At 50.2% G+C, this 13,084-nt stretch overlaps 1 protein-coding gene across 1 annotated transcript in view; it reads right to left on the bottom strand.

Annotated features, from left to right (window-relative positions):
* The window catches only part of PAPPA2 (pappalysin 2), a 97,185-nt gene that overhangs the window by 55,258 nt on the left and 28,843 nt on the right, over nt 1–13,084 (bottom strand). The window contains 5 exon segments of the mRNA XM_055725315.1: nt 427–919; nt 2,787–2,908; nt 4,362–4,554; nt 5,289–5,582; nt 12,308–12,453. Coding sequence (XP_055581290.1) covers nt 427–919; nt 2,787–2,908; nt 4,362–4,554; nt 5,289–5,582; nt 12,308–12,453 — 1,248 coding nt within the window.

Here is a 13,084-nt window from a genome sequence, read left to right as displayed (position 1 = left end):
TGACATATGTCTTCGTACTCTCAACTGCCAGAGACAGAGACTGTGGGAAGAGGGTCTCTGCCAGGTCGTGCAGGGGGGGCTGTTGCTTATTTCCCTGGGGTCTGAGCTGGGGAGAAGCGGCATTAACTCGAACAATCATTTTATTGTGTTGATGGGGAAGATATTTCCGGGTTTAATAAGCTCTTTCTAGTTAGCCTGGGCTCACGGGCAAGGGTCACGCTAGCATGGGGGGTCTGCAGCAAGCTTCCCCAACGCCAAATAGGGAATCAGCTCACGGTATTGAATGTGGCAATTGCTGGGGGCCGGCGGGGACGACACCAAGACACAAGCAAAACCATCTAGAGGTTTAAAGGCACAGCCCAAGGAAGCCATTTAAACTGTCCCAGCCACCCAGTCAGCCTGTGACAGCGTGGCCTCATCACTCACGTGTCAATGAACTGGCGGTGCGCCTGTGCCGGGGTGGCAGGGGACCCGCTTGCAAATGGGGGGTCGCGGAGGACTCTGTACTGGATCAGCTTGCAGGCGGAACAGTGAGAGCTGTGGGGCATGGAGGTCAGCAAAGCCGTGTCTATTTCCATCCTCTCGTCAAAGGTGTAGATTTTGACTCCGTACATCTTTTTGGGGATGTTGAGCTTCACGGTAAAGGGGACATCACAGAAGGTGTCCAAGGGGCCCAGGTGGATGGACTCCCCCTGCTCCATCAGGACTTCAATGTCAGACAGCGCCTTGGGAGAGCCCGTGGAGAGGTACGTGGTCCAGAGGGTGAGGGAATGGGGGTAGACGGGGTGCAGGAAGCGCAGCTCCAGGATGCAGCCATCCGGCTGAGGGCACGGCACAGTCATGTTCATGTGGTACAAGTGGAGCTCTGGACTCCAGGCCTGCAGGCTGGGCTCACAGGGCTGATCCACATCAGGGGGGCCTGAGCAGAAGGGACAAGGGGGAAGCTGATGAGAACCAGGTGAAAGCTGACCTCACAGGGGACCCAGAGGGGCAATCCTCCCCCTGCAGTATCCTGTAGGTGCTTAAGCATCTCTGTGCCATAGCTGCACACCCATGTAGTCTTGCACCCACCACAGGCATGTGCCAGAGCTGGTGGCATCTGCCCTAACGTCCTAGAAAGCACAAGACTTGGCAGATCTGGTGTCTCACAGCCCTCTAGAACAGGGGCGATGGTATCCACACTGCAGTTGGTCACAGTGCCATGCTCTAGACACATCCTGGACACAGCAGGGGGGATGTGAAGCTTGCTCTGTAATCTCATGGGCACAGAAGGCTTGCCAAGGGCACCTGGATGCTGAGTCCCAGTGGCTCTGTAAGGTTGGACCTCTCTGCTATAAGCAGAGCAGACACTGAAGCTTTCTACAAGGCACGTGCTGGAACAGGTCACAGGCAGGAATGGAGCAGGCCCAAAGCAAGCCAGGGAAGCAGCTGTGGAAGGCTGCTCTTCCACCAGGACCTCCTGAACAGTGCCCAGGCTGACCTCAGCTCCCCAGCCTGCCTCCCACAGTGATGGATTAGCACTCAGCAAAGACAACCGTATCATTGGGCTTTCGGTCCCAGAAAACATCACTGGAATTCACCATCCTGTAGTAGAAACACCCTGGTCTTCATTAACCACTGCAAACTTTTCTTAGGGCCCAGCATCAGTTCAAAGCCTGCATCCATTTAACCATTAGTCTCCTAAAACCCATAAAACCTGTCTCTTTCTCACCTGAGCAAATATTCACTTGTAATAACTGCAGGTCACGCATAGGAGAAAACAACATCCAATAATTCCAGAGGCAGTTTGAATCTGCCAGTGCATCAGACAGGCAGGGGAAGCTGGAACCACTGACAATAAAGGAGCTAAGTTTTGATTTATTTGGTATTGCTGAATAAGCACAAATATTATTCTTTAAGTTGATCCCTGGCTCCCCCCCCTCAACTTGCAATGCTAGCAAGAGATGCTGAAAGAGTTTTCAGACATAGAATCTCAGCGACGTCCCAACTCTCTTTTCTCAAACCATGGGCTGCATCCCAAAGGTGTAATAATGTCCAAACTGCACTTTCTCTACAGCCACCCCAGCACATTTACAGTCACCTTCAGTGGCCCAAACGTGCAGATGCACAGAACTAACAGATCCTCTGGCTCCACGTGGTTCAACAGCAGCACGTGCACCATATACAGCTCATGGGATATTTTTCACCTGGTCTCCTGCCTCCTCTGCTTTGCCTGGGCAGCATGAAAAGCCCAACATCTCCTACAGCAGCTGCATGACCCTGAAAGTCACCACCATGCCCACAAGGTGGGTCTCTAAACCAACATCTGCATCTCGGCATGAGAGAATTGTAACACATTGCTGTTCACCTGACCAGCGAGGAATTGCATCCAACCCAGATTACCCAGGACCTGGTACAGACTCAGGGGGACTGAGCAAGGAGGTCCTCTCGCTCCCTTTGGACAAGGCTGCATCAAAGCCTGTGGATGCCCCTGAGGTTTTGAATAAGATCCCAGCATCTATGTCACAAGACTAATTTCAATGAAATGCCTCTCTGACCAGTATCTCTCATTAACACCTTCCTGGGCAATGACTGGGGTTAATATCAGGGTGTATTTTTGCCCAAAGCCAACTGGCAGTTACCAGGCACCTCCCGGGCACCTAGAAGTCCTTCCTGCACTAAAGAGCCTCCCCAACGAGGAGACAACTCACTCTCTAAAAGAAATAAAACAACTTATTTTTCTTTTCCCAACAAGATCTCATCACTGTCTGGGGGCTTACAGCCAGGGAAAGAGAGGAGACATTTACCTTCTGCTTCTTCTGGGGTCCAGTAGCCAGAGGAATCACAGACCCGAGGGGAAGAGGCCTCGTGCACGTACTGACGGAAGGTGCCATCCTCCGCACAGTCATCACAGAGCGTGTCCTGCTCCCTGCAGATAGAACAACAAAGCCATTGGCATGTCTAATCATGACTGGTTAATTTTCCATCGACGTTTGCCCGGGCAGGATCAGATGGGAAGTTGGAAAAGCAAAGCTAAGCTCTCAGGAAGCCCCTGGGCATATCAGCCTGCTTGGAATAAGCTTCAGCAGAGACAGGAAAGTAAGAATGACTGTGGGACAAGATGGGTTTAATCTCTCCTTTTCTACATGCTCTCTAGGTAGGCTTGGATGAGCCACTGAATCACCTTTTCGTACCCAAACTGCTTGGGTCTGTCTCTGCTAAACCCCAGGGTCAGGTTTTGGCTTCCACCACTACTGCAATACAAATCGGTCATGATAATGTCAGTTAGAGGCTCCCACTGTGCCCTCCAGGAAAGAAAAAGGCACTTTTCTGTGCTAAGGGCCAGCTTCAGCCCCTTTCCTTGACCAGTTCATCTCTGGGATGTAGGACCCCTATCCCAGACCAGCGTATGAGCAAGAGCTGGGGATGGATCCGAAGACCCAGTGCCTGCCTTCTAGACCTGTGGTTTCCTGCTCCCAAACCACTCCATCCCTCCCCAGAAACAGTTTGTTTGGATGACTCGAGGCCACCCAGCACTCAGAGGCTCTCATGCCCAGAGGGTGACAGGCACGTGCTCTTGTTATCCCTGGGTGAAAGGCCTGTGATGGAAAGCACCAGTTCTTTGAAAAGGCAGCCAACACTGATCCAAGAGTGTCCCAGCTGCCCTCAAACAGCCCTTTTCTTTGAATTGCAAGGGACCACTTTGTCAACCGGCTTTAAAACTAGTTCAGGAGCTCTTCAACATGTGCTTGTGGTCCCATAATAAAAGCGTAGACCTGGTGGAAACCACAATGTTTTAATAAGAAAGGCTGCTGAATAGAAGCACTGGTGCTATATCCAGGTCCTGGTGACTCCCTGATTTTGGGGAGAAGGAAGACAGCCGCTGAGCACTTGGGGCCATGCACTGCTCACCAGCCAAACAACTCTGGTTTCTCGGCATCGTTTCTCTGGCCTGAAAAATTTCCTGACTTACCCCCAGTTAGTTACACCGTGAGTCCGTGACAGTGCTGGGAATGAAACCCAGCTCTTGCGGTTCGAGCTCCCTGCCTTAACCACAAGGCTGCATTTCCTCCTGGTAAATAGCTATTTTATACAATAAGTGCTAAATGAAGCTCATTTTTTATTCCATGATTGCACTCTGGGGTTTAAGAATTGGCTTTGCCTCCCAATGCTCTTTGGCTTCCCTTCCCAGCACCCCGACAGCAGAAAGATTATGGCAGAGCCCATGTGCCAGCGGGGCCATTGCAGCAGCCCAGCTCTTGTGTCTGAGGGCTCTGCTGGAGATGGCTGGGGAGGAAAGGGGATGGTGGGGTCTGCACCACAGAGGATCCCGAACCCCTTCTAGTGGGCGCCTGTGCAAGCCCAAGCCCATCGCAAATTACCTCTCGTGGATGACACCGCTGATGGGAGGCAGCCAGTAGATGCTGAGGGAGTCCTGTGTCTGCCCCGTGACCATGGGAGGGATCGGGATGGGCGCGGGCTTCTTGCTCTGGCCCCAGCGCTGGTACACCAGGTCCAGGTAGCAATGCATCCGGGCCACTTGGTTAGGGGTGAAGGTGTTGGTGCAGTCATCATCTGGGAGAAGAAAGGCCAGGCTGAGAGCGGCAGGGATCGGCCAGCGGGGCATGGCAATGTCCACCCTTCCCGATCTCCAAACTCTTTGGGGGGGACCTCTGGGGAGACCTGGGAGATACCAGCATGTGGTGGCTTCTCCTGCCAGGACCCTCTGGTGTCGTGTGTCCCCAAAGCCACAAGATGGCACTGCCTCAGCAGCTCCACGGCCCTGCACTTGCTCAACACCAGCTCTACCGCCTGGCCAGTGCCACCACCCGCCTGGGACACTCGGTGGGTCAGCAGGGTGCGACAGAATTGCTTTTCAACCTTTCGTCCTCCTGGGCTGCCAGGAGGAGCACCAGCCCTCTGCAGCATGCCTTTGGAAACCGAGCCAAAAGGGCTCAACTCGAAAGTCCAAAATTATAATAGCAGTATTAATAGCAATAATAATAATAATAATAAATAATATGCTTCAGGAGTGGAGAACAAAGGCACACCACCAGGCAGACAAGCCTGGCCTCAATGCACGTCCAGAGACTGGCAAGAACGGAGGGGTGGAACCAGCCTGCAGCAAGAGAGGGGCTAAGATGCTCCTGCAAGCACAGGCTGCAGCCTGCCCCATCCCAGCGGAGCAGGGGGGACCACATCAGTTAGGAAACGAGGGAAGGGAGTATTGGTGGAGGCGGATGGGAAAGAAACCCCTATTTCTAGGGAAGGTGACCCCTTAAAATTTTCTAATGACGATGACTCGTTACCTGTGTAACTCATGTAGTTGTTGAAGGGTGTTCCTGTGAAATGTGTCTGACCACAGGTGTCGTTGGTGGGGTCTGGATCCCGACAGAGTTTACTCTTCGGGGTGGGGGCAGTGTCAGCACAGAGATCTCCTGTCTCCATAGATGGAGTTGTCTCCCTGCAGGGATCGTCACAAGATTCCCGCTCGCTCACTCCCTTAAAGACATGGTACAGCCCCAGAACATGTCCCACTTCGTGGATCATGGTGTTTGTGTGGCCGTGCATACCATAATAAGCAGGGTTGAGAACAACTCCACCTGGAATTGCAAGTACAGAGAACATCACCCAGAGACACAGACAGCAGGCACTGCCATTACTCACCTGTGCCAGGTAAAGCTCTTTTCATTGCACTTGCAGATCATAAATGAGGTGCCAGATGGAGACCTGGAGATGGACCTTCTTGGAGGATGGGAAGAGGATCCTTTGCCCTCTTGGTGTGGAATGGTGTGGGTGGGTTCTCTCCCTTTTCTGATCACATCACTCCCCCAACATCTTCAATCACTTCAGCTACCGCTTCCTTCTGTCTTTTGCATGTTTATAATTCAGTGTCTGCTTTGGTTCACGCTTACAACTCCAAATAAGGGTTGGAGCCAGGGCATCAAACTGAGACATGCTGTGAGGTTACAGGGACGACCCTTTGAACCAGAGGATAGAAGACCTTCCCTAGCCTAGGCAGGTAGCTAAAGCATGCCAGCTCCCATGGCAAGTGAGAACAACGAGGTGCCTGGCAAAGTCCTGACACTTGGCTGTGCCATCTAGAAGCCACCTTCAACACAAGTCCATATGAAAATTCAAATGCTCTGCCTCTGACCCCTAAGAAAACATCAATGATCTACTGCTTCAACTTCCAAATCAGACCCTAAGGAGTAAATAAAAACTCCCATGAAGTGCTGTTACAATGCACTAAGCTTCTATCACAAACCTGACCCTAATTCACTGTGTATTTTAGAGTGGGATTTCCTAAAACGCAGTTTCTGAGGATCCCTTCCTCCCCTTCAGAGGGGTCTGCATGTGGGCAAGGTGCACCAAGTGAAAGCCCTTCAGCCATCACAGTCCTACTTTCCACTGGGGCACCCCAATTCCTTGACACAAGGGGGCACGGAGGGGCAGCTCATCTCCAAGGCACTTCGGTGCTGGTTCAACTGTCAGAGATGCTGGGGCATGGGTACAAAGTCCCACCGAAACTGTGCAGAGCTGCCACCTTGTACTGACAGCAACAGTAGGGAGCTGGGTAGAACCCATGCTCATCCTGCCTAAAGCTGTCCCTTGGCTGCAGGACAAGGTGCTTTTCCTCTCCTGCCCACCCGTGTGCAATGGGAAGAGCCAGGATCAATGATGCTGAGGAAAGCCAGGTGGAGCAGAACCTTCCCTTTGCTCACTGCCAGCATCTCCAACTCCTGACCTGGGACGCACACCCTGTACCGACAGCTCTGTACCACACCTGCTGGGGAAACTGTCCCCAAAGAATACTCAAGAACCAGACACAGCTCTCTTCTCTGGTCTCCTTTTATTTATTTTGCCCAAAAGAAAATCCCTTTGGAAAATCTGCATTTTTCTCCCTGCTTTGAGGCTTTTCATTGACTATTTCCTCTCCTTTCCTCATCTCGTTTCCTTGCTCCATCCACTTTTCCATGCTGCCTTGCAGTGGAAGCGCAGGGGTTGGGGAATATCAGCAAGATGAGGGGGTAAAAAGCAGCCCCCAGCACATGCTCAGGTTAACTCCAGGCAATACCTCCATAGCATGGGAGACTGGTTTTACCCAACTACTTTTAACCCAGACAACTTGGATGGCAGTACGGTGAATACTTGTCTCCAGCATAGCTTGTTCCCTCCTTTGCAAGGCCCTGGAGGATTTGCTGTGCCAGCTACCTCACAGCAGAGCCTCTGCTACTGCATCTCTGCTGCTGATTGCTGCCCCTGCCAGCAAAGCTAAAACTGGCGGAGAGCCACCATGTGATCCTGTCTCCAGCCACAGCACAGGCAGTTTGAAATCTGCTTTTGGATCAGATCCGTGCACTACTAGACTACCTCATGTCCTCAAATACAGGGCATTCCTTCAGATCATGGTGTCCCTGGCAGGACACCAGCAGGTCTGCGACTCCTCTGGTGGAGCCATGCTGGGTGAACATTGGGTTAGGGCTGGAAAGAGGCCTTCAGAGATGCCCTGAGCAATTCTCTTGAGCCAAACAGGGTTGCAAGAGGGTGAAGAAATAAGGGTGGCCTCTTCTATGGAGTGTCCTATGTGTGTGGCTCATGGAAGGGCTGAGAGACACCACAGACCTGTCAAGTAGCACCATTTCTTAGCTAAAAATTCCCATTTGTTGTTCTTGCTCCCCGCAGTGTGAATCTTAGGCACAGGGCAGCTTGTCTTGAGGCAAAGGATGGGTCACAAAGTAGCTGCATTCCCTTTCTCCTCAGCTGTAAAACAAAGCACAAAATCTTGCATCCCATCAGCCAGCTCTTGACCCTTTAAGTTGACTGGAAATGAGCCACAAGAAGGTACAGAGGTTGAAAAAAACCTTCGGGGACCTTCATGTTGTGTCCTGTCAATCATTAGGCTTTTGCAAGGCATCCCCCTCTCAGTTACCACACTGGTAAATACTATAGATAGCAAAGGGCATCCCATTGATGGAGAACCCAGTGGGCACATAAAAAAAAAAAAAAAAAAAGCTGCTTCTCATTTTAATCAAAACAGGGCATGAGAGAAGAGAGAACAGAAAGAAAAGACATCTCTGCAGCCAAACCCAAGACTGAGCAAGGCAGGGGGGTGCCTGCCTAAAGGTCTGAAAGGAGGAATGCACACACAGAAGGAAAATAGTGTTCGTAAACAAGTAAATGAGATGTGAAAGCCCTGCACCCATCCTGCAGCACTAACCACAAGGAACGAGTCTGAGCACCAGGGGCACTGGAGGCCCTGCGACCAAGCAGTCCTCCTCCCAGCAGAAACCAAATGCTCTTCCCAGGCAGGAGAATAAATGAGATTCCAGTACAGGGAGAGAGAAAACTGTCATGGGAAGGGATGCCAATGCTGGGATACCCTGTCCTTCCCCCGCCCACTCTGCTGGCTTCCCCATCCCATTCCTTCCCCACGCTCCACAAGGACAATCATATTTTTAATAAGTTTTTTTACAACTAATTAGATGGCAGGATTAGAAACGGCATGAGAACTCTGCCTTCCTTCCAGAATGTCCCTGTCCTTCCATTCCCTGCCCCCACAGCTCCCTGATGAGCTGGGAGAGCTCCTAGCTTTGGACCAGGAAGCTGTATTTCCTCTCTGCAGGGTCCTGGCTGTGAAGGCAAGATGTAGCAGGGTTCATACATCCCAACAAGACCAGCCTCCCCACTCCCTTCTCTGCAGGCCAGGCTTCCCTCCTCACCTCTTCCTCCTCCTCCTGCCCTGGGAGATGGGCTAAATTGAGCTTTAAGTGACCTCTCCCTCTCGTGTCCAAGAACCAGCCCAAGGAGACCGCCAAGGTCAGCATTTATACAACCAAAATAAAAATTTCAGCATCAGGTCCCATGACATCAAGGGGGCCCAGCACTCCAAGGCAGGTGAACCAGAGTCTTCTTTGGATTTGCTTACCCAGCCAAGCCCAGGAAGCTGGAAAGCTTCAGGTCTGGCCTCACAACGTCCTTCTCCCTCCAGACCAGACCTAAGCTAAGTTGCAGAGCTGGTAATGTCCTCAAGACCAAGCCTCAACTGTACTCCAGCAACAAGAGATGCCCAGTCCATCAGTACAGTGAACGATTAGTGCTGGTGTGGATCCCACTTCACCTTCACTCACACATCCCGTGGGAGCTCCCAGCCCCAGGACATTGCCCTGCTTCTAGTTACAACCAACGGCGATGCTGAAGGATGCTGGTGCAAGCCAGCCCCCAACCTGCTCCTGGGTCAGGGCTGCTGCAGAGGACACATGCTCAAGCAAGCATGGGATCTTTTAAACAGCAAACCACAAAGCTGAACCTGTATCACAGGGCCAGTCTTCCCCAGACACTGAGTCACAGCAATGAATGGAACAGACGCATGACAGTTAGTCAGACAGGAAGATGGCCATGCCTTAAGGTACCTTTGATGGAACGGCTGGCCCTCCGTCAGGATCCAGTGACCTCAGCCAGATATATGAGCTGGCCTCAGCTTATATAACTACAGAAAGTATTTATAACATCAAATATTCACAATTCCCTCGCCTTCTGACCATGTTCATGCAAATACAGTTCACATGCAGCTACGCATGAAGTTTCAAGCGTCTGCATTATTACATCGCTAGGGTTTTTGAGGCAAGGCTTTCCACTGCAGAAAGCTAAGGTTTTTTTTATAGGATAGGAGTTGTTCGACTCCTTGTGTTTTGTAGTTAAAAAGATTTACTTCTAAGTTCTCATAAAATTCATTCCAAATTCCAAGCAAGAACTCTGAATTCAAGAGCAACTCGCTGATTACGGTGGAAAGACTGAGACAGACAGTATGGTTAGAGGGAGCAGTGCAAACAGACCTGAGACCTTCTACCTCTGCTGCTAGCTGGCTGCAAGCCATCTTTCTCTAGGACCTCCACAGCAGCTCAAATCCTGCCTATAGAAGTGTCAGAGACCAGTTCAACCTCTGCAGGTCAGTAATTATCTTTTAAGCTTCAATAAATGTAGTTGCTGTTGGTTGGTATTACTACTGGACTAAGACGGTAAAACATCCCTCAACCTTCAGAAAGGCTGCCTGAAATTCAAATTTACTCAGGAAAATAATCTGGAAGAGAGCAATAGATCTGTAAGTCATCAGCATAGGAATGGTCACTTAATTTATGGTAGTCCAAAACAAGCATAGGTGAGAAGAGGATGAAAAACAAAGTTCACTGAAGACTTCCAGAAAGGGAGGAGCACCCTCCTGAAAAATACGCTCAGAGTTCATGGAAGAATGGTTTCTAGGGAGCTCAAGGTCCAGATGGCAGATTAAAAAACATCTAGAGAAGAACTGACGGAGAACAGTTTGGAATTTGGGATAAGAGGAATTGCTAAAATAGAAGAAGGGAACGCACTTGGAGAGAAAGTTTTCACACTACTTCCCTTGAAAACGTCTAAGAAAGTCCAGTTCAGAAAGAGTAAAATCTGATCAAGAGTCTCTGGAGCCAAAAGGCAGGTGAGCTTCTTGGAGAAGTCAAGTCGAACTCAAGGAACCAATTTGATTCAGGAGGAGAACCAAAGTACAAGAGGGTCTGTATGTACGCAGGGAAAAATCAGTGGGAGTGGCACGGGGGGATCTTGGAGACAGACCCCCCTCTTATGCAAAGACCTGTCTCCACCCCTCGTCACTGTTAGGTCCTTAACGCTCCAGAGATTTTCCTCAAATGACTAGTCACTCCTCCAAAAGTTTTCCTTGCTCTTTCCTCACTACTTTACCCTCACATCTACCCAGGCTCTCCGGTAGCCTCTTGTGAGAGGCTTTGTCAAGAGCCATATATTTATGACCTGCTCGGTCCTAAGTCCCTTCTGTGCTGGACAATAATATACATTGCGCGTAGGACACTCGATGATGCGGTAGAACCTACTGTTTACGGAGAAACAAGCTTAAATCGAAAACCAAGGACAGTCTTGAACCAGCCTTCAGTCTGTACCAGAGCCTCACAGAAGTTCAGATCCAGCTTCATACCTCACAGCGTTGGCACCAGAGCCAAAGCAACACCCCTTTCCCCCTGAACCTCCGCAGCAAACCCCTGATACAACATTTCCAGATGGTGCCACCTCTTGTGTCCATGGATGGAGAAAAACTGTGAGAACGGAGCAAAACGCAAGCTTTTGATGAAAACAGTCACCCAGATCACCCCTCCATATAGGTCCTTGTGAGCCATCGGGAGTGGTCTGAAAAGAACACGTGTGGCTGAAGCACTTGCTGTAGTAAGATGACTGTCAGGCTGAGCCTTGGAAGTGATTTCTGGAAGCTGAAGAAATAAATTTCATGGAGATTTGCCTTCCTCAACAGGCAAATATAGCAATAAGCTATTGAAAAAACAGTCCTGAAACTCATTGAGGGAGGGAAACTGGCAAAAAAGAACTTTAAAACAGGTCTTTAACAGCCGTGTAAAACTTTAAAGGCTTAAACATCACGCACTTGTAAAAGCAGAAGGTCTAGGTCTGCTGTGCAGGTGTCAGGAGTAATTATTTCCAGTTACTTACTGAGAAACACTTTAGATGTTTTGACTGCAAAGTGTAAAGAACTTTGCCAGAAAACTCTGACATTGAAGAAGTGGAGGGAGCGGCAGGAAAAAGAGAGACAGCAGGAACAGGAGCAAACACACAATACATTTACATTCTGGTGAAGCAGCTGCCATTTGGACTGTTTGGTAGCCTGCCAGGGATGATGACCTTAAAGGTCTGCCTTGAATTCACCGAAGCCAGGGAGAACCTTGCCTCTAGCAGGTAGTAAGCCAATTTATAAAAACATAGTTTAATTTGCTAGTCATCCTCACATTTGCAACTGGATTCAGAAGCGGCCAGTGCTCACTACCTGGTCAGCTCTGGACTCATTCAAACCTGGAGCCGCAGCTCTGAAATCACTGATACTCCTGGTTTATCTGTTTGTCTTTACATGCTGCAAAGTGAAGTTCACCATTTCCAGGATCCTGAAAGCTAGACCAAGAAGGTCCCCAGAGAAGCCAAATGTGAGTCTAAACCCCTCTCCAGAGCCTGTGCTGATGGTGAACCTGCAGCTCTCCCCAAGCTCTCTGTCCCACTGCCTTCACCATTAAATTTTCTCATGACAACCTGGAAGCCCCTTGTCAGGGCGTGACCTCACCACCTTTCCCACATGGACATGGGGAACAGGCGGCTCCTTTCCTCACAGCAGCAGCTATTGGTACACCCAAAGCCTGTTATCATAACCTCCTTATCAAACATCCTCAATATGGAGCCAAATCATGGCTGCCTCTTTTTGCAAAGTCAACCAAGAGAGAGGAAAACCAACAACCCTGAGACCACATGAGGGGGGTTACTTACTTACCCAGGTGACTAAGGGCCTCTTTATCCCACGGCCAAGTGGCAGCACCAGCCAACTCTTCCCTCACCGAACTGGCAAAGTAAATGTTGAGGAAGTGGGTGCTGTTCAGCTGCAGTGCCTCCTTCAGCTCCTTCACGCTCATGTACGCCCTGCGAGGACAAGGGAGAGGAGATAGTCAGCATAGACTTCAACAGACCAAAGAGGAAAAGCAGGAGCCACCCACAGATAGCCTGGAAAGGGTGCAGCAGACCTGGACGCCCCATTCTCAACTCTCTGAAGCCAACAGCGTTGTGTAAAGCATGGCAAATTCAGCAAGTTCCAAGACTATGTCCTATGACACTACTAATTCTGCTCTGTAAGGTGCAAGTTCTGCTAGTGGGAGGTTTGAGTGGGAGGCAGTCATGCAAATCTTAGTAACTACAGCAGCTTTCTTGATGAGTTCTACTCTTAGAGAAGGTTTTCCAACAATGGGGAGAGAAAATATCCCAGAGAATAGCATAAAAGGAGCAAAAAATGGGAGGAGACACAATGAGAGAAGGAAGGAAAGGCAGAGGTCAGTCCTGCTAGGAAAAGAGAAGGGGTTTGGCATCAGAAGAGCGGAATGTGGGGGAGGGGAAAAGTGCATTTTCCTCAAGGTGTTGGGAAAGAGAAAGAAATCCAGAACTCCAGCAGGTTCCAACAAGGGCTTTCAGGGCTCATCCCTGATGCAGGGCAGGGCAGGAACGGACATCAAAACCTTCCTCTTGGGAGAAGGGAGGGTTTTCCAACAGGGGCCAAGAA

The sequence above is a fragment of the Falco cherrug genome, chromosome 12 (genome assembly GCF_023634085.1).
Source record: "Falco cherrug isolate bFalChe1 chromosome 12, bFalChe1.pri, whole genome shotgun sequence".
Classification (NCBI taxonomy): domain Eukaryota; kingdom Metazoa; phylum Chordata; class Aves; order Falconiformes; family Falconidae; genus Falco; species Falco cherrug.
This window is presented reverse-complemented; position numbering and strand designations above follow the sequence as displayed.